Source organism: Penaeus vannamei, chromosome 4 (genome assembly GCF_042767895.1).
Source record: "Penaeus vannamei isolate JL-2024 chromosome 4, ASM4276789v1, whole genome shotgun sequence".
NCBI classification, from domain to species: Eukaryota; Metazoa; Arthropoda; class Malacostraca; order Decapoda; family Penaeidae; genus Penaeus; species Penaeus vannamei.
The window spans coordinates 49,872,863-49,893,512 of NC_091552.1; the positions used below are offsets into that span (position 1 = coordinate 49,872,863).

At 42.4% G+C, this 20,650-nt stretch overlaps 1 protein-coding gene across 1 annotated transcript in view; it reads left to right on the forward strand.

The window, feature by feature from the left end:
• Window positions 1-19,689, forward strand: part of LOC113807450 (uncharacterized) — a 49,945-nt gene extending 30,256 nt beyond the window's left edge. Inside the window, exons 10-14 of the mRNA XM_070121478.1 lie at window positions 1,038-1,170; window positions 3,665-3,795; window positions 5,651-5,797; window positions 19,225-19,337; window positions 19,564-19,689. Of these exons, the coding sequence (XP_069977579.1) occupies window positions 1,038-1,170; window positions 3,665-3,795; window positions 5,651-5,797; window positions 19,225-19,337; window positions 19,564-19,689 (650 nt within the window). The remainder of the gene's footprint in view (window positions 1-1,037; window positions 1,171-3,664; window positions 3,796-5,650; window positions 5,798-19,224; window positions 19,338-19,563) is intronic.
• The last annotated feature ends 961 nt before the right edge of the window (window positions 19,690-20,650 follow it).

The following is a 20,650-nucleotide window of genomic DNA, read 5'->3' on the forward strand; positions in this document are numbered from 1 at the left end:
AATTTTTTTCCCTTTTTTCAGCCTCTTCCTAATTCCTTTTTTTTTTTTTTTTTTGCCTTTTTTCAGCACGTTTCGGCGTGGGTCAAAACCTCTCCTCTCCCTCTCCTTCTCCCTCTTCATCTTCTTTTCTCCACAATTATTGTTTTTCCTTTTTTCAGCCTCTCTTCCTAATTCCCATTTTTTTCCTTTTTTCAGCCCGTTTCGGCGTGAGTCAAAACCTCTCCTCTCCCTCTCCTTCTCCCTCTTTCTCTTCTTTTCTACACAATTAATTTTTTTCCTTTTTTCAGCCTCTCTTCCTAATTTCCTTTTCCCCTTTTTTTCAAATTTTTGGCGGGAAAACCTCTCCCTCCCTCTCCTTCTCCTCTTCTCTTCTTTTCTCCACAATTCATTTTTCCCCTTTTTTTCAGCCACTCTTCCTAATTCCTTTTTTTTTTTTTTTTTTTTTTTAACCTTTTTTTAGCACGTTTCGGCGTGGGTCAAAACCTCTCCTATCCCTCTCCTTCTCCCTCTTCATCTTCTTTTTTCCACAATTATTTTTTTCCCTTTTTCAGCCTCTTCCTAATTCATTTTTTCCTTTTTTCAGCCCGTTTCGGCGTGGGCCAAAACCTCTCCTCTCCCTCTCCTTCTCCCTCTTTCTCTTCTTTTCTCCACAATTAATTTTTCCCCTTTTTTCAGCCTCTCTTCCTAATTCCCTTTTTTTCCCTTTTTTCAGCACGTTTCGGCGTGGGACAAAACCTCTCCTCTCCCTCTCCTTCTCCCTCTTTCTCTTCTTTTCTCCACAATTAATTTTTTTCCTTTTTTCAGCACGTTTCGGCGTGGGCCAAAACCTCTCCTCTCCCTCTCCTTCTCCCTCTTTCTCTTCTTTTCTCCACAATTCATTTTTTTCCTTTTTTCATCCTCTCTTCCTAATTCCTTTTTTTTTTCTTTTTTTCAGCACGTTTCGGCGTGGATCAAAACCTCTCCTCTCCCTCTTCATCCTCTCCTTCTCCCTCTTCCTCTTCCTCTCTTTCACAATTATTTTTTTCCCTTTTTTTCAGCACGTTTCGGCGTGGGTCAAAACCTCTACTCCGCGGGTGACTTCAAACTGAAACCCGTTGACTGGAATCGACCTTTAAATGCCTTTTTCGATGAGGTCGACATGATGGATAAGAGTGAGGTCGACTCCTTCCTGTGAGTATTTTTTTGGTGAGGTTTGGTTGTGGAGGAAGTGGTGTGAGGTGGTTGGGTGTTGGTTCATTCTCATTATCTCTCTTTCTCTTTCTCTTTTTTGTTATTTTTTGCTTTTTCCTTCTCACTCTTTCTCTGACTATGTCTATTTCTTGCTCTCTCTCTCTCTTTCGCTTTCTCCTTTTCTATCTCTCTCTCTTTCTCTGTCTTTGTCTCTTTCATGCCCCCTCTCTCTCTCGTTTTCTCCTCTCTCTCTCTTTCTTTCCTTTTCTCCTCTCTCTCTCTCTCCCTCCCACCCTTCCTCCTTTCCTCTCTCTCTCTCCTTCTTCCCCCTCCTTTCCTTCTTCTCTCTCCCTCCTTCCCTCTCCTTCTTTCCTCCCTCCCTCCCTCCACCCTTCTTCCTTCCTTCTCTCTCTCTTCTCCCCCTTCTTTCTTCCTCTCTCCTTCACCCCCTCCTTTCCTCCCTCCCTCCCACCCTTCCTCCTTCCCTCTTCTCTCTCTCCTTCCTTCCTTCACTTCTTTCCTCCTTTCCCCCCTCTCTCCTTCTCCTCCCTCCTCCCTCTCTATCCCTCCCCCTCCTTTCCCTCTCTCTCTATCCCTCTCCTCCTCCTCTCTCTCTCCTCCTTCTCCTCCTCCTCCTCCTCATCCTCTCTCTATCCCTCTCCTACCCCTCCTCCTCCTCTCTCTTTATCCTTCTCCTCCCCCTCCCTCTCTCTCTCTCTCTCTTGCTTGTACATTATTTATCGTCCTATCCAAGCCCACGGCCATTCTTTTCCCGCATTAGCCCGGACGGCCATATTTTACTTTTAATCTAGTTATTTTCGTTACAGATAATGCGTGAAAGATATGTGGAGATGGATGTGAATGCATAATCGTTCATATACACGTGCTGGGTGAATACACGCGTACATACGTATATACACGTGCAGGGTGAATACACGCGTACATACGTATATACACGTGCAGGGTGAATACACACGTACATACGTATATATACATGCAGGGGAAGGTGCATTCATGTGTAACTGTACGTGTGGATGTAAATATAGAGGTATACACTTCGCGTACATATACAGACAAATGCAGATGGACACAGGCAAATACATATACACACAAACATGCACACACAAACACACACACACACACACACACACACACACACACACACACACACACACACGTACAGGCACATACACCCACACACCCACCCACCCACACACACACACACACGCACCTCCACCCCCCAACACACACACACAAACAGACTCACTCACCCACACCCCCAACACCCACACAAACGCACACACGCGCACACGCACACACACAAACACACCCCCACCCCCCAACACACACCCACACGCACCCACCCACCCACCTACCCACCTACCCACCCACACACCCACACACACACAAACACGCACACAGAGCAAGATGCACACCCAGTGCTTGCGAGCTTCTTTGTTTACATTCCGTTGCACCTAACCGTATGCAAATTCAGAAGGTGCTCTTTTGTTTTGGAAGTTATGGCAACGATCTCCCGTGTTTGTAATGTCGGATAAACATTTACTTATATTTTTCCAATTTGACTATTTTTTGGGAAAAGTTTGTGTTTCATTTCGCTTGTCTTGTTGGGTATTGGGTGTGTTTGGAATGTGTGTTTGTGATTTTCGTTTTATTTTTGTTTTATTTATTTATTTATTTTGTTTTTCTTTGCTGTCTTTTCCTGGAGTTGATATTGTCTCTTCTCTTTCTTTTTATGTTTCTTTGTGTGTGCATTTGCTCTCTTTCTTACTCCTCACCCTTTTCTCTGCTTTTCTTTTCTCTCTCTCTCTCCCTCACTCCGTCCGTCCCTCCCTCTCTCTCTCTCTCTCTCTTTCTCTCTCTCTCTCTCTCTCTCTCTCTCTCTCTCTCTCTCTCTCTCTCTCTCTCTCTCTCTCTCTCTCTCTTTCTTTCTCCTCCTCTCTCTCTCTCTCTCTCTCTCTCTCTCTCTCTCTCTCTCTCTCTCTCTCTCTCTCTCTCTCTCTCTCTCTCTCTCTCTCTCTCTCTCTCTCTCTCTCTCTCTCTCTCTCTCTCTCTCTCTCTCTCTCTCTCTCTCTCTCTCCCCCCCACTCCCCTCTCTCTCACTGTCCCTCCCTCTCTCTCTCTCTCTCTCTCTCTCTCTCTCTCTCTCTCTCTCTCTCTCTCTCTCTCTCTCTCTCTCTCTCTCTCTCTCTCTCTCTCTCTCTCTCTCTCTCTCTCTCTCTCTCTCTCTCTCTCTCTCTCCCTCACTCCCCTTTTCTCTCTCTCTCTCTTTCTCTCCCTCACTCCCTCTCTCTCTCTCACACCCACAACACACAAACAAACACACACACCTAAACAAAACGAACCACAAACACGAACATAACCGCCCCCCTACCAAAAAAAAAGACCATTTTCCCCCCCAATGCCATTAAAATTCACCAAAATATTTAAATAAACTGCAACCCCGCCATTTTTCTTTTTCTCTCTCCCCTTACAGCGGGAATCGCGGGGTAGGCCACTACACTCAGCTTGTGTGGGGCGCGACCTCTCACGTGGGCTGCGGGTATATCGCATATAAGAATAAAAGATATATACAGAGTTATTATGCGTGTAACTACGGCCAGGCAGGTGAGTTTCGAAAAGAGGAAGGTGTGGTGTGTTGATGTATTCAGTGTGATTTAGGTGGGAGTAAAAGATTTGTTTTTTTCAGATCGAGTCATAGATTTTGTGTTTGAGTAGGTTAGTTATTTGATTAAAACGGGAGTCTGATGTTTGAATTATTGGTTGATATCCAATGCTCGTATCCAATTGTTTTTCTTTTACTTCTCTCTCTCTCTCTGTTTATCTTCTTTTTCTATTTCATTATCACTTTTTTTCTTTTTTTTTTCTCTTGTCATGCTTATTCCTCCGTCTTTATTATCACCATCACCATCATCATCACTATCAATATCATCATCATTATCAATGTCATCATCTTCGTCTTAATCATCATCTTCGGCTTCATCATCATCATCTTCGTCTTTATCATCATCATCATCATCATATTCATCATCCCTTTTCCTCTTTATTCTCCTCCACCTTTTCCTTCTCTTCCTCTTTATCCTCTTCTACCTCTTCCTCTTTGTCCTCTTCTTCCTTCCCTTCCTCTTTATCCTCTTCTACCTCTTCTTCTTTATCCTCTTCTTCCTTCCCTTCCTCTTTATCATTCTCCTCCTATTTATCCTCTTCCTTCCCTTCCTCCTCTTCCTCCTCCTCCTGACAGCGCGCTTTACATAATCACGAATATCTTCTAAATCAAAGGATTATCTTATCTTATCTTTCTCGTCGTTTTTTTTTTCTTTGTCTTTCGTCGTTTTCACGTTTCTCTTCCTTTTTATTCTTCTACTTCTTTCTCTTACTTTTTCTTCTTCCTTTCCTTCTTGTTCTTCCTAATGAATGCTTCTACTTCTTTCTCTTGCTTTTTATTACTTCCTTTCCTTCTTGCTCTTTCACCTTCTTTACTTCTTCCATCTTCCTTCATTTTTCTTCTTCTTCTTCCTCTCTCCTCCTCCTCATCCTTTTCCTCCTTCATCCTCACTATCATATTTTCTCCTTCATCACCCATCCTCCTTCTCATTTTTTCTTCTTCTATCTCCCCTCCTTCTCCTCCTTCATTATCAATATTATATATTTCTTCTTCTTCATCATCATCCTCCTTCTCATTTTTCTTCTTTATTTTTTTCTCCTTCTATCTCCTCTCCTCCTCCTTTTCCTCCTTCATCCTCAATATTATATATTTCTTCTTCTACGTCATCACCTTCCTCTTCCTCCTCTTCCTAATCATCTCTCTCCTCCTTCTTCTATTTTTCTTCTTCATCATCACCTTCCTCTTCCTCATCATCTCTCGCCTCCTCCTCCTCCTATTTTTCTTCTTCTTCATCATCACCTTCCTCTTCCATCTCTTCTTAATCCTCTCTCCCCTCCTCCTCCTCCTATTTTTCTTCTACTTCTTCATCACCTTCCTCTTCCTAATCATCTCTCCCCTCCTCCTCCTCCTCCTATTTTTATTCTTCTTCCTCCTCCTCTTCCTCCTGACAGCGCGCTTTACATAATCACGAATATCTTCTAAATCAAAGGATTATCTTATCTTATCTTTCTCGTCCGTTTTTTTCTTTGTCTTTCGTTTCTCTTCCTTTTTATTCTTCTACTTCTTTCTCTTGCTTTTTCTTCTTCCTTTCCTTCTTGCTCTTTCGTCTCTTTGCTTCTTTCTTCCATCCTTCTTCTCATTTTTCTTTTTTCTTTTTTTTTTCTCCTCTCTCTCCCCCTCCTCCTCCTATTTTTCTTCTTCCTCTTCATCCCTCTGTCCCCTCTTCCTCCTATTTTTCTTCTTCTTCTTCCTCCTCTTCCTAATCCTCTCTCCCCTCCTCCTCCTATTTTTCTTCTTCTTCTTCATTTATTTACCTTCCTCTTCCTCCTCCTTTATCACCATTTCCTCCATTCACAGGCAACTACGTGAACCGGAAGATCTACAGCGTGGGACCGGCGTGCTCCAAGTGCCCGGATGGTGCTTCGTGTTCCAACAAGTTCAAGGGACTCTGCTCGATGGGTGGAGGAGGTGGTGGAGGAGGTGGTGGAGGTGGAGGAGGTGGAGGTGGAGGAGGTGGAGGGGGAGGTGGAGGTGGAGGTGGTGGAGGGGGAGGTGGAGGAGGTGGAGGTGGAGGAGGAGGTGGTGGAGGGGGAGGTGGAGGAGGAGGATGGCCTTGGAAACCTCCTGGCGGCGGCGGCGGCGGAGGAGGAGGAGGAGGAGAAGGAGAACCAGAAGGAGGAGGCAATAATCCGTGCAATATGAATGGCGAATGCAGGCTCTTGTCCGAGGACGCGCTCCCGAGTGGCGGCAAGATCAAAGTGCTTTTTTGCCCCTAATGACGGCGGCCATTTTGAAGAGGGGCGTGACGTCATCGAAGCCAGATTTATTTACAGAGAGACGAAAAGGCAAAACTCTCACGATTTTCTTTTCATGAGAAATGCACTTGAGGAAAAAATATGAAGTCTATATATTTAGATTTTTATTCTACGTTTTTTTTTTTCGTGAGTTTTCTTTACGTGTCACAAATGTGCGAAAAAAAGCTTTATGTGTGTTGTTCATATTAAGAAAGTAATATGCTAATGTACAGTGCAGCTTCAGTCGCGGAGATGAAAGAGCAATGCAAGCTTATTATTTATAATAGCCATGTACTTGACAGAGAAAAATTAATGTAAACGTTGGAATAAATTATGATAACCATGAATTATGTGATTTCGCCCAAGAGAGTTTTTGCCGGAGTGAAGTGAAATACAAATTTATTCGACGCAGAAAGTTGAATGTAGACAAAATGTGGAGAATTTAAACAAGCAATTAGCAGAGGCTAATCTGATACTTCTTTGCATTTTGTAATCATGGGAAGTAGGAGACGGAGCAAACTTAAACAAAAGTAATGGCAGCCTAAAGAAAGAAAAGAAAAGAAAAAAGAGTTTAGGTTCGCTCTCCCTCCAAAACCTTCTCCCAGGCCGACATGTCACCCTCACACGTATCTAAAAACTCTCCACAAATGCAATAACACTAACTACACCAAAATAAAACGTATCCATCAACGACAGGCAAAAAAACAAACCCCATTTTCACTCCTGTCACCGCAAAAAGGGAGTAAAACAAGACAAAAAACAGGAGACAAAAAAACAAAAAAGTTTTAGGCCCGCTCTCCCTGTGTTGACGCGCCACTCGGCAGACATAAGAGGTCACACGCAGACAATTAATCATGGCAGTGCAGGATGGAGTGCTGACATTCCCTCTCCAGCGATCCTACCTTAATTGAGACAAATGGCAGAGGCGTCGGACTCTCTTTGTTTACTTAATACTCTGGCTGGAAGAGGGAGGAATTTGACGGTCTTTTTAACGGGGTCGAGTCTCGAGGCGTCCATGGCGGGGGGAATTCGAAGCGAGTGACACGGGGAGTTAAATCGCCTCTTAGGCAAACATTTCGTTTTGTTTGAGGGAGGGAGGAGAAGGGTGAGGGAGGAGGGGAGGTGGGTAAGGGGACTGCTTCTGTATTCATTTGTTTGTTTATTTGTTTAGTTTAGGTTTGTTTAGATTTTTTAAAAAAAGTTAGGAAAAGTTAGTTTGGATTGGTTTGATGGGGTAGCGTATTTTTTTTCTCTTTCTCTTCGTCTGTTTTTTCTTTGTTTATGTATTATATTTTCTTTGTTTTGATTTACTTATCCACACTCTGCTGTTCTTACTTAATCACCTTTCCTACGTATTACTCATCCGGTTCTTCCTATTTTGATCCCTTTTCCAGCTCCTCCTCCACTTCCTCTCCTTTCTCTTTCTGTTACTCGATTCCTCACTCCTCATCTCACACCTTTCCTCTCCTCCTGCTCCTGATCTCCCTGTTTCTTCTACTCTCCCTCTTCATTTTCTCTTCTTCTTTCTCCTTCCTCCCTTTCCCCTTCCTTCTCTCCTCCTCTCCTCTTCCTTTGCCTCTTCCTCCTCCTCCTCCTTCTCCTCCCTCCTCTTCCTCCGCCCTCCTCCCTCCACTTCCGCCTCCCGCCTCCTTCTCCTCCTCTTCATCCGCCAAAATCCTCTCAAACAAAAGTTTGATATACTTTACAAACTTCTTAAATATAACGTACCTATACATAACATATGTACACACACACACACACACACTCTCTCTTCTCTTCTCCCCACCCCCTCTCTCTCTGTGTCTCTTCCTCTCTCTCTCTCTCTCTCTCTCTCTCTCTCTCTCTCTCTCTCTCTCTCTCTCTCTCTCTCACTCTCTTTCTCTTTCTCTCTCTGTCTGTTTCTCTGCTTCTCTCTCTCTCTCTCTCTCTCTCTCTCTCTCTCTCTCTCTCTCTCTCTCTCTCTCTCTCTCTCTCTCTCTCTCTCCCTCTCTCTCTCTCCTCCTCTCTCTCCTCCCTCCCTCTCTCTCTCTCTTTCTCTCTCTCTCTCTGCCTCTCTCCTCACCCCCTCTCTCCCACCCTCCCTTCCCCCCCCTTTCTCCTCTCCCTTCCACCCACTCCCCTCTCCTCTCTCCCCCTCTCTCTCCCCCTACACCTCCTTTTCTTCTCCCTCCTTCCTCTTCTCTCTCTCTCTCTCTCTCTCTCTCTCTCTCTCTCTCTCTCTCTCTCTCTCTCTCTCTCTCTCTCTCTCTCACACACACACACACACACACACACACACACACACACACACACACACACACATACACACACACACACACACACAAACACAAACACACTCACGCACATCACTCTCCTCCCGCCACTACATAAAAAGCAGATTCCCGCAACCACACCCCAGACACAGATTTAGACCGAAGATTCAACTCAGATTTACGGCAGATTTGCGGAACGATTTTTTTTTTTACGTTTTTTTTTCGTTTCTGTCAAGAGAGTGACATCTGTCTTCAAGGAAGGGATTTTTTTTTCTTTCTCTCTCTTTCGTCTTGGTTGGTTGGTTGGTTCTCTGGTTGTCTCTGTCTTTGTCTGTCTGTCGCTCTCTTTCTACGTTCTTATTTTTTATCCATTCTTTTTTCAATCGATTCGCTCTCTCTCTCTCTCTCGCTGTCACTTCACTTTTCTCTCTTCTTTTCCCCTTCTTCTTCTTCTCTTCTTCTCTCTTTCTTCCTCTTCCTCCTCCTCCTCTTCCTCCTCTCTCTCCTCCTCTCCTCTTCTCCTCTCTTCTCCTTCTTCTTCTTCCTTCTCCTCTCCTCTCCTTTCCTTCCTCTCCCATTCCCCCTCCTCGTCTCTCCAGCTCTCTCCTCCTCCTTCTCTCCTTCCTCTCTCCTCCTTCCTTTCTCTTCCTTCTCCTCCCTCTCTCCTTCCTCTCTCTTATTTTTTATTGTAAGATGAATCTCGGTAACCGACCGCCATCACTATTCATGACTTCCGGTTAAGAAGCTGTTTTGGAGAATTACGATAAGAAGGAGGGAGGGAAGGAGGTGGAGGAGGAGGAGAGGAGGAGGAGGAGGAGAATAGAAGGATGAGAAGGAGAGAGGAAGAGGGGAGGGAGGGAAGGAGAATAGAAGGATGAGAAGGGAAGAGGGAGAGAAGGAGAAAGGAAGGGGGGAGGGAGGGAAGGAGAGAGGGAAGGAGGTGAAGGAGGAAGAGAGGAGGAGAATAGAGAAGGATGTGAGAAGTGGGAAGAGGGGAGAGAAGGAGAGAAGAAGAGGGGAGGGGACGGAAGGAGGTGAAGGGAGGAAGAGATAGGAGGAGGAGGAGAATAGAAGGATGAGAAGGGAAGAGGGAGAGAAGTCGAGAGAGGAAAGAGGGGAGGGAGGGGAACGAACTGAGGTGGGAGGTCGAGGAGGAAGAGAGGAAGAGAGGAGAATTGAAGGATGAAAAGGGAAGAGGGATGTGAGAGAGGGAAGGGAGAGGGGAAAAAGAGGAGAGAGAAGGAAGGAACTGAGGTGGGAGAGGGGGAGGAGGGAAGGGAGTGAAGAGAGGAGGAGGAGGAAAATAGAAGGATGAGAAGGGGAGAGGGAAGTGAGAGAGAAAGAGAGAGGAGAGAGAGAGAGAGAGAGAGAGAGAGAGAGAGAGAGAGAGAGAGAGAGAGAGAGAGAGAGAGAGAGAGAGAGAGAGACAGACAGACAGACAGACAGACAGACAGAGATAGAGAGAGAGACAGACAGAGACAGAGAACGAGAGAGACAGACAGACAGACAGACAGACAGAAAAAAACAAAACACGTGCAGACACAAAGACCTTTTTTCCTCCAGGTCCCAATGACACTATGCATTGATATTCGTAGCAATGAAGTGAGGTCTTTGTGTCAATGCAGTATATATCTATATCAAATCTCGATCTGTAATTGATTATTCAGTGACCCTAACATCTACATTCACTTTGAACCTTGTATTTGCGAATATGGGATATGGGACGAAGGGTGAAAGGGAATAACGAAGTAATTAAGAGAAAAGTGTCGATAAAAAATGGAAGAAAAGAAGAAGAGAAAGATAGTTAATAGAGTGGACTGATAATTAATAGAGTGATAGTTAATAGAGTGGGATATGGAACGATGGGGGATATTTAAGAAATGGAATGACGAAGTAATTAAAAGAAAAGAGTCGATGAAAATTGGAAGAAAAGAAGAAGAGAAAGATAGTTAATAGAGTGAACTGAAATTACGAGAAAAATGAATTATTATGATCTTTTGTACACATTTGCATAATAACTCTTGTCGTGTATATGAATTTTTTTTTTAAAGTTCAGCGCATTATGTTTTAAATTTCATATGTTTTCAGTTTAGAAAATTATTTAAGTGAAAATCATACATTTCTAATAATAAGTTTACTAGGACATCTTCCAGCATGAATAGATGAAATATATGTATGTGATATACTTGGAAATCATAATATACTTTAAAAAAGATATATAATTTCTTAATCATTAGTCATCATTTCGGTAATGCCTGGAAATATACTATATATCCATAAAAAAACATGATTATCTACAACTAAAAAAAAAAAAAAACACTCAACAAAGCGACACAACAATGACAACAACAGACACAAGTGCACACAACAACAACAACAACAACAACAACAAAAACAACTATAAAAACAACAGCAGCAACAAAAGCCTTAAACAACATTTACAACAATAACAACATCAACAGGAGTTGCAACGACAATGAAAAATGACGCCAAACAATAACAACAAAAACAAATAACATAAAACAACAAATAACATAAAATAACAACAACAAATAACACAAACAATAACAACAACAAATGAACATAAAACAACAACAAATAACATAAAATAACAACAACAACATAAATAAATGATCAACATCAACAACAAATAACATCATCAACAACAACAAATAACAACATCAACAACAACAAATAACATAATCAACAACAGCAACAACAACAACAAATAACATCATCAACGACAGCAACAACTACAAATAACATCAACAACAACAAATAACATCATAAACAAAAACAAATAACACCATCATCAACAACAACAACAACAAATAACAACAACAACAAATAACATCAAACAACAAATAAATAAACATCAAACAACAACAAACAACATCAAACAACAACAAATAACATCAAACAAACAACAAATAACATCAAACAACACCAACAAATACCACCAAGCAACAACTAAGCAACAACACCAAACAACAACAACAACAACAACAACAACTTCTAAAAACCTTGAAGAGACCACAAGACCCCCGCAGCTGAGGCAAATGAATCTCTTAAACTGTAACGAGATAAGAGTATACCCGAGAGAAAACGAGACACCTCACACACACACACACACGCACGCACACGCACACACGCACACGCACACACGCACACGCACACTATTTTTACCATTACTTATCAAGCGCCGTAAGGACAATTGTGTGGGGATAAAAGTGAAGACGGGGGGAGGGGGTGAAGATGAGGTAGGGGAGGGTCGGAAGAATGGAGGAAGGGGGAGGGGGGGAGCGGAAGACGAGGTGGGGGGGAGACCAAGGTGGGGACAGGGGGATGCGGGGAGGAAAGGAGGTGGTGGGAGCTGAAGGACGAGGTGGGGGGAGGGGGTGGGGCAAGACCGGGAGGGAAGGAGGGGGAGGAGTGGGGGGGAAGCGAAGACGAGGTGGGGGGGGTAGGGAGCAAGACCGGGAGGAAGGGGAGGGGAAGGGATGGGGGGAGGGGGTGGAGCCAGAAGACGAGGTTGGGGGGGGGTAAGACCGGGGGAGGGAAGAACTGGCCGGCATATCTCGGGAGGCGGTAATGAGGTCCTGAGGTAAAAAGAGTGGATTTTTGGAATGAGGTGAGGAGGCGAGAGGGAAGAGGATGTGGGGAGAGTGGAAGGGGAAGGGAGAGAGAGAGGGAGATGGAGGGAGGGAGGATGGGGGAGATGGAGGGAAGAAGGAGGAGAGGGAGATGGAGGAAGGGAGGAGAGAGGAGATGGAGTGGAGGGAGGAGGATGGGGAGATGGAGGAAGGGAGGAGAGGGGGATGGTGGCAGAGAGCGTGGAAATGGAGATCGAAGGAGGGAGGAGAAGGAGGGAGGAATGGGAAGTGGAGGGAGGGAGGGAGGAAAGGGAGATGGAAGGAGAACGAAGGAAAGAAAGAAGAAAAAATAAATGAAAGGAAGAAAGAATGAATGAATGAAATAATGAATGAATGAAAAAAGAAAGAATGAGTGAGTGAAAGAAAGAAATGGAAGAATGAATGAATGAATGAAAGAAAAAAGAGAAAGAAAGAAAGAAAGAATAAATGAAAAAGATAAATGAAAGAAAGAAAGAATGAGTGAATGAATGAAAGAAAGAAAGAAAGAAAAATGAATGAATTAAAAAATGAATGAAAGAAAGAAGGAAAGGATGAATGAATGAAAGAATAAATAAAAGCATTAATGAATGAAGGGAGAAAGGAAGGAAAGAAGGAAGGAAGGAAGGAAGGTGAGAGAAAAGGGGAAAAAAGAGAGACAAGAAGAGAGAACAGGAGAAAATAGAAAGGGAGAAAGAAAAGAAGAGAGAGAGGGAGAGGGAGTGGATAAAAGGGAAATGTGCAAGGAGAAGAGAGGGAGGAGGAGGAAAGGGGAGAAGAAAAGAAAGAGGGAAAATAAGAGAAGAGCGAAGAGTAAGAAAGGAAGGAAGGGGTGAAAAACGACGGAAGAAAGGAAAGAAAAGAAAAGAAGAAAAAGAGAGAAGAGAAAAGAAGAAAAAGAGAGAAGAAGAGAAAAAAATACAGATAAGTGAAGAAGAAAATGAGAGAAGAGAAGCAAGTAAGGAAGAAAGGATGGAGAAAGGAGAGACTTGATAAGATGTTGAAAAAGAGAGGGAAGGGAGGAAGAAAGGAGAGACTTGATAAAGATGTGGAAGGAGAGAGTTAAAGAAGGAAGAAAGGAGAGAGAAAGGAGAGTCTTGGCAAAGAAGTGAAAGAAAAGAGGAAAGGAAGGAAGAAAAGAAGGAAAGAAAAGAAAGAAGGAAAGGAGAAAGGGGGAGAGAAGGTGGCTAATAGATGGGACACGTCTTAAAGGCGCCTCGTCCACGTGTCCGTCAAGCACCACGTTTACCAATCGAGGAGTAAGTATTAAGGAGAAGCTCTATCGAAATTTATGAGGACCGTGTGATAGCTTTTGGTCTAGGAAGAGAAGGGGAGAGGGAGGGGATGAAGGAAGGAGGGGAAGAGGGGAGGAGGGAAGGAGGGAAGGAGGGGAGAAGGAGGGATGGGACAGTGTGGGAGGAGGGGAAGAGGGGAGGAGGGGAAGGAGGGAAGGGGAGAAGAGATGGAGGGATGAGGGAGGGGAAGAGGGGGAGGAGGGAAGGGAGGGAAGGGAGGTGAAGAGGGAAGGAGGGAGGGAGAAGAGAGGGAAGGAGGGAAAGGAGGAGGAGGAGGAGGAGGGGAGGAGGAGGAAGGAGGAGAGGCGGCGAGAAGGAGGGAAGGAGGGGAAGAGGGGAGGAGGGGAGAAGGAGAGGAGAGAAGGAGGGAGGGAGGGAAGGAGGGGAAAAGGAGAGGGGAAAAGAGGTAAGAAGGAAAGAAGGAGACGATAGAGAAAGAAAGAAAGAAAGAAAACAAGATGAAGGAATGACGTACGAGAGGAAGAGGAAGGAAAAGGAACGTAGAAAGGAAAAAAATCAGACGAAGAAGATAAAGAAAGAAAAGGAAAATAGAAAGTAATAAAAGTGGAGAAAGTACAATAGAAGAGGAAAGTTTAAACAAAAGGAAAATTGTGAATTGGATGTGTATTTGCGCTTGCGAGTGTGTGTGAGTTTGTGTATTTTCTATTTGTGTCTTATTTTCTGTTCATCTTTTATTTAACTTTTTACTTTTTCTTCCCTTCGTCCTCTTCCTCCTTCTCCATCTTCTCTTCTTTTTCCTCTTCCTCTTCTTCTTCTTCAGCTTAATTGTTCTCTCTTTTCTTTAAAGAAATTTTCCTCTTATTTTAGAATCCCTTTTTCTTTATTTTCTCTTTCTCCTTCCCCATTTTCATCTTCGTTTTCTTCTTCTTCCCCTTCCTTTCCTCCTCCTCCTCCTCCTCCGCTTTCTCTTCCTTTTCCTCCTCTCGTTTCTTCTTATTTTTCTTTTTGTTCTTCTTCTCTTTCTTCTTCACCTCCTTTTCCTATTTCTTTCATCTCAAACTTGTTTTTCTTTCTCTCTTAATGCATTTTCCTTCTTTATTTTCTCCGCTGTTTCTGTTCTCTTCTTTCTATTCGTTTCTATTCTTTATCTTTGATTCTATTCTCTTTTTCATTTTCTTTTCTTCTTCTGCTTACTCTTATTATTATTATTATTTTCTTCTTCTTCTTCCTCTGCTTCTTCTTCTTCGTCTTCTACTTCTTCTTTTCTTCTTCTTTGCTTCGTTTTCTTCTCTTTCTTCTTCTTTTGTAAGTTTATAAGTGTGTATGTTTGTCTTTATATGTCGAATATATGTGTCGCATATATATATATATATATATATATATATATATATATATATATATATATATATATATATATATATATATAAATATATACATATATATATAATATCAGTACATTATATATGTAAATAATATTCCTTTGATATTTACACTCCCCAATAAAAATTATAGAAATGAAATATAAGAAAACAAATTTATTTTCTTTTAAGAGATGGTAATAATAACAAAAAAGGATAAATAAGAATAAAGAAAATATTTATATATACAAGAAAGAGAAATATTTCGGTAGATTCCCACACTCTTCAACCCTCCTCCCCCACCTCCCCCTCCCCCCTCCCCCCCGGGGGTAATGGAGAGGGACAGGTGGCATATGCAAATTGCAATCCTATTTTCAATTCACAAACATGGGTGGAGGGTTTATATTCTTATTTAGCTCGGTGACAAAAAAAAAAAAAAAAAAAAAAAATAGTATATGCATTGTGGAATAAAAATTCTTATATATTTTTGTCTTTTGTAAATCTTTGCTGTGGGGAATATTGGGAAATGATGGACAGTGACAAGGGAAAAGGGAAATGAATCAGAAAGATGGAGAGGAGGAGAAGGAAAAGGGGGAGGAGGAGGAGGAGGAGAAAGAGAAAGAGAGAAAAGGGGAGAGGTGAGGAGTGAAGAGAGAAAGAGGAAAAGGGGGAGGAGGAGGAGTGGGAAGAGGAGGGGGAGTAGAGGAGGAAGGAGGGAGGAGGAAGGGGAGGGAAAGGGAAAAGTAGGAGGAGGGGGAGGAGGAGAAAGAGAGAAGAGGAGGAGAAGGAGGAAAAAGGAAAAAGTGCAGGAGGAGGGGGAGGAGGGAGGAAGGAGGGGAGGAAAAAAAAAAAAAAAAAAGAGGACGATGATGAGGAGGAGCAGAGGGAGGAGGAGGTGTAGGAGAAGGAGGAGCAAGTGTAGGAGGAGGAGAAGGAGATGAAGGAGGAGGAGGACGCGTAGGAGGAGTAGGAGGGGGAGAGGAAGGAAAAGGAGGAGGAGGAGGAGGAAGAGAAAGTGGAGGGGGAGAAGGAAGAGAAGGAGATGCAGGAAGAGTAAGAAAGAAGAAATGGAGGATCAGGAGGATCAGGAAGAGGAATGTCAAGGGGAATGATGATGAGTGAGGAGGCGGATAAGAAGGAATAAAAAATAGAGGAGGAACAAAAGGAGGTGTAGGTGTAGGAGGGAAGAGGGAAGAGAAGGGATTAGGAGGAGGAGAGAGGAAGAAGAAAAAGAAAAACGATGGTGAAAAATAAAAGGAGGAGGAAGAGAAGATTAAAAACAACAACAACAACAACAAAAAACAAGTGAAAAGCACGTAAGTATTTATTTTTTTAAGAAAAGGAAGTTAGAAAATGAAGAGGAAGGAGGAGAAGGAGTAGAAGAATAAGACAATGAAGGAGGAAAGAGTGGAGAAGGAATAGGAAGAGAAAAGGGAGGATAAGGAATAGGAGGAAGGGAAGGAAGAGGAAAAGGAAGAAAGGAAAAGAAAAAAAGAAAAAGTGGAGAAAATAGAATACAAGAAAAAAAGTGTAAACAAAAGGAGAAGGAGAAAAAAGAAGATAAAGAAAAACAAAACAAAGAAAAAAGAACACAAAAGAGAGAAAAAAGACAAAGAAAAAAGATAATCCCTTTTCTCAGACGCGAGTTGCTAAATGCCATTTTTTCCTCTCTCTCTCTCTCTCTTCATCTCTCTCCTTATTATGTAAATATTTGCTTGCTTTTAAGTGTGTGTTGCATTATGTTGCACGCACGTCAGAGAATGGGACGCCAGAGGGAGTTTTATGAATGGAGAAAAGCGAGTCAATGGTTAATGGTGGAGTTGGGTGCAGAGGCTTTTACACGCACATGTATACACGCAGGTTTACATACAGAGGTGTACACAGACAAGTATGCGTATAGATATATAGATATAAGTACACTTATATAAGGGCAGACATGAGCGTAAACGGAAATACACTCACATACAAGCTCAGAAGCGAGCACAAATACGCATCACACACACACACACACATACACAGACATACAAGTTCAAGCACAAATACACACACACACATATCACACATACAAATACAAGCACAGACACACACATATACAAACACACATCACATACACACACACACAAAAACAAGACACAAACACACTACGTAAACACAAGCACACACACACAAACAAACACACACACATGAATACACAATGCAACACAGACCACGCAAAGGGCATAAACAAGAAGTACACAAGACAAAAAAAAAAAAAAAAAAAAAAAAAAAAAAAAAAAAAAAAAAAAAAAACTTCACTGCAGACGGAGACACAAAAACACGCTCAGCGGAAGTGTGGCTTAGCATTTTCCTCTTTCATCTTTACATAATTCAATTCATATTCTTTATACTTGTGCTGTTTATCTTGTATTGTTTCTTCGCATTGTTTGTTTTGTGTTGTTTATTTTTCCCTCCGCCAGGAAGGTTAAGTTTTTTGTAGCGTTAGTTTGTTTGTTAGTTAGCTGGTAGGCGGGATAATTGATTAATTAATTTATTATGTTTAGGTGATTTTGATGTAATTCTTCAAGTTTGAATATTTGTATTGTATCAGTGACCCGATTGCCTTGGCAATGCTTCTCGTTTTGTTTATATTTCTCTTGTATATCATTCATTTTATATTTCTAAAATTGTTTTTTAATCTATCTATATTGATTTGCTTACTTTATATAATATTCATTTCGAATTGTTTATTCATATTTTTTCTTTTCTTTTCTTTTATTCAATATTTTTTCATTTTGTTTATTTCATAATATTTGCCTGTGTTTTTCGTGTCTTTTAATCAGTTTTATTGTTATCCGTTATCGATATATTTCGAAACACACACACAGACACACACACACACACACACACACACACACACACACACACACACACACACACACACACACACACACACACACACACACACACACACACACACACACGTACACACACACGTACACACACACACTCACACACGCAAACACACAAACACACAAATAGAAGCATACATTTTTAAATTTTAGATTTGTTAATATGTTTTTGTTCTATTTGTTACATTATCTAATTTACTACTATATAAATGCTATATGTTGGTAATTATTATAACCAACTTTGCTAATTGATAATGCTAATCAATTTCTAATCATACTAATACAAAATTTTATAAATATGATTATAAATATGGATGACTGCTGATTACTAAAGATATCATTAATCTTCGTAGTTCATATCATTTTTTATTTTTGATTTATAATAATAGAACTCACGCTAGTAATAGATTTACATTCAATTATTCATAAGAGCAACTGTATTGCATTTAGAATATAACGGTTGGCGCTAACGATTTCAAAATGGCGGTCTCCAGACGATCAGCTGATTGAACTCGATCACGTGATCATGACGTGGGTGGTCACGTGATTGGCAATCCTGAGCGAATCAGAGGCCTTCCCACGCTCCTTGCATTATAGGCCTAAGTGCTGTGTGGAACTTGTTTAGGCTTAGAGTGTGTGGCCCAGAATTTGGCCGCAAGAATGATAGACCGGAAATAAAGCTAGAAATTTTTTTTTCATTCTTATCAAACTTCCTTATTCTTATCTTCTATATAATCTTTGTATGTCATCCCGAAATATGTCTGTCTATCTATCTATCTATCTATCTATCTATCTATCTATCTATCTATCTATCTATCTATCTATCTATCTATCTATCTATATATATATATATATATATATATATATATATATATATATATATATATATATATACATATGTATAAAGACGCAAAATATATTCAATAACAACAAAACATCTCTATTTCTTTGCTTTTCATTGGTTTAATAATAAATAAAGACTGCCTGCAACTCTTTCTAGTAGGGTTTCCAGGTAGGGTTTAATTCTCTTTTTTCGTGTCTGATAATCCCCGCCTTTGCAGTGCAGAGGTGAGCTAATGTGGCTGATGAAGTATTCAAGGGCTTGGTTACTCTCTTGGCTCTGTTTTCGTTCTCTCTCTTGCTTTATATCTCACTCTGTTTGTCTGTCTGTTTCTGTATCTGTCTGTGTCTGTTTGTCTGCCTGTCTACCTCTCTCTCTCCCTCACTGTCTGTTTTCGTCTATCTCTCTCTGTCTTTGTCTTTCTGTCTGCAGGGTATGTGTGTGATATGCATATGAAAATACCAATTAGTTGATGTATATAAACATATTGATGCTAGCTGACCACTCTTATCTTCAGCGCTTATCAAGTCACCGCATGGAAGTCTTCCAAGATACGGGTATATTCCTCTGCTTCTTCCGTTTAATACCTGTCTTTTGACCAACAAGAACCTACGGACATATCCCACGTGCTTTTGACTGGTTGCAGTTACACGACATCCATACATGACGCATTGATTTTGGATAAAAAACCCGGTTAATCCAGTGAAGATTTTTTCCCCAATCCTGCGCGCAGAAAAAAACACCCACTCGTCTCGGAGGCCGTCCAGCCACTGAATGAGGGAGCTCGCTGTCCAGAAGACGTTCCGGCGTCAGCGCACGAACGCTAACACTGACGCACGCATTAGCACTGCTGCGCTGACTTTGGTGACTCGGATATTACATTTTCTCTTTAATATAGTGTCACAAACACTAGGTGATATCTACCAGAAGCAAGAAGCACAGTATTCAGGCGAAAGAGGAAGGGACGGCCACGATCGCCGACCCAGACGACGATACCAAAGTCCCGTTGCCAACGAGGACGCCGTCGTCAGGAAGAGGAGGAGCATCGCCGTCTCGAGGAGGAACGTCGTCGTCAGGAGGAAGAGGTTTCATAGCCTCATAGCACAGCTCAATTTCCCGCCTCCCGCACGCTGCTCCGTCGCCACCACTCAATACCTCCCCTTCCCCCCCTCTCACCCCTCCCCATCCCCCTTCCACACCCAAGGCGAGCGTCAACCCCCCACCCACCCTCCTTCAGGATACATGCTTTCAGGCTTTCAGGAAATGGAGACGCAAGCAGGAGGATTATCCTACAATGGCTGACGTCCCCAGCTCGCCTGTCCTCAAACAGCTGATCCTTCGACGTCTATGTCCCTCCCTCGAGGCCCAGCAAGCATAACAGAACAAACACCATGCCTGTCCAGACGATACACATTCCTCCCAAGGACGTGCTGGACAAATTGGAGAAACACGTCAGAGCTCAAACCAACGAGGCTCTGCTCTTCAGTCGAAAGCAGATGGCAGGGGAAACATTTAATACCTTTTATGTCAGAATTAAAAAAATGCAGCCGAGACAGTCGAAATCTCCAAGGGGGAGAGCTGCAAGAATTGTGAGGAGACGCACCTGCAACAATTCATCCTCACAGGAGTACGTGACAATGGGCGCGTGCAACCTCTCATCACCCAAGCACACACCAGCTCATTGGGTGAAGTAGTGGAAAAGTGTTATGCATATGAAGCGGCCCGCAACACTGCATCAGCAATCGCAGCGCCTCCCCCCGGAATAGGAGCCACGCCCACGCCCACGCCCGAGACAAAATTCCACAAGCCGAGAGTCAAGCCACCTGCTAATCCTGCAGACGCATTCCACGTGTTTCTGCTGCTCTTCTGACTCTGCTGAAGCTTTTGTCAGATTGCAGTTACACGACACCCACACACTTTTGACCTCGCTATGTCTGTCTGTCAATGTCTCTATCTCTGTCGTCACTCTGTCTATCTATCTATGTGTCTGTGTCCATCTGTCTCTCTCCGCTCTGTCAGTCTGTCTCTGTCTTCGCTCTGTCAGTCTGTCTATCTATCTATATGTATCTATCTGTCTCTCTCTCGCATATTTTGTCTGCCTATCTGTTTCTGTGTGTCTGTCTCTTTCTCCTCATTTCGCTCAATCTGTGTGTCAGTCTGTTTCTGTCCCTGTCTGTCAGTCTGTCTCCTCCTCTCTCTCTCTCTTTCTCCCTCCATTCCAGGCGTCTGGTTCTCACTCCGAGGGATAAAAATCACATTACAAATCTTTGATGTCAACGATAAAACTTTGTGTCATCATAATATCCATAATATCAGCACACACTCACTCATACACACAC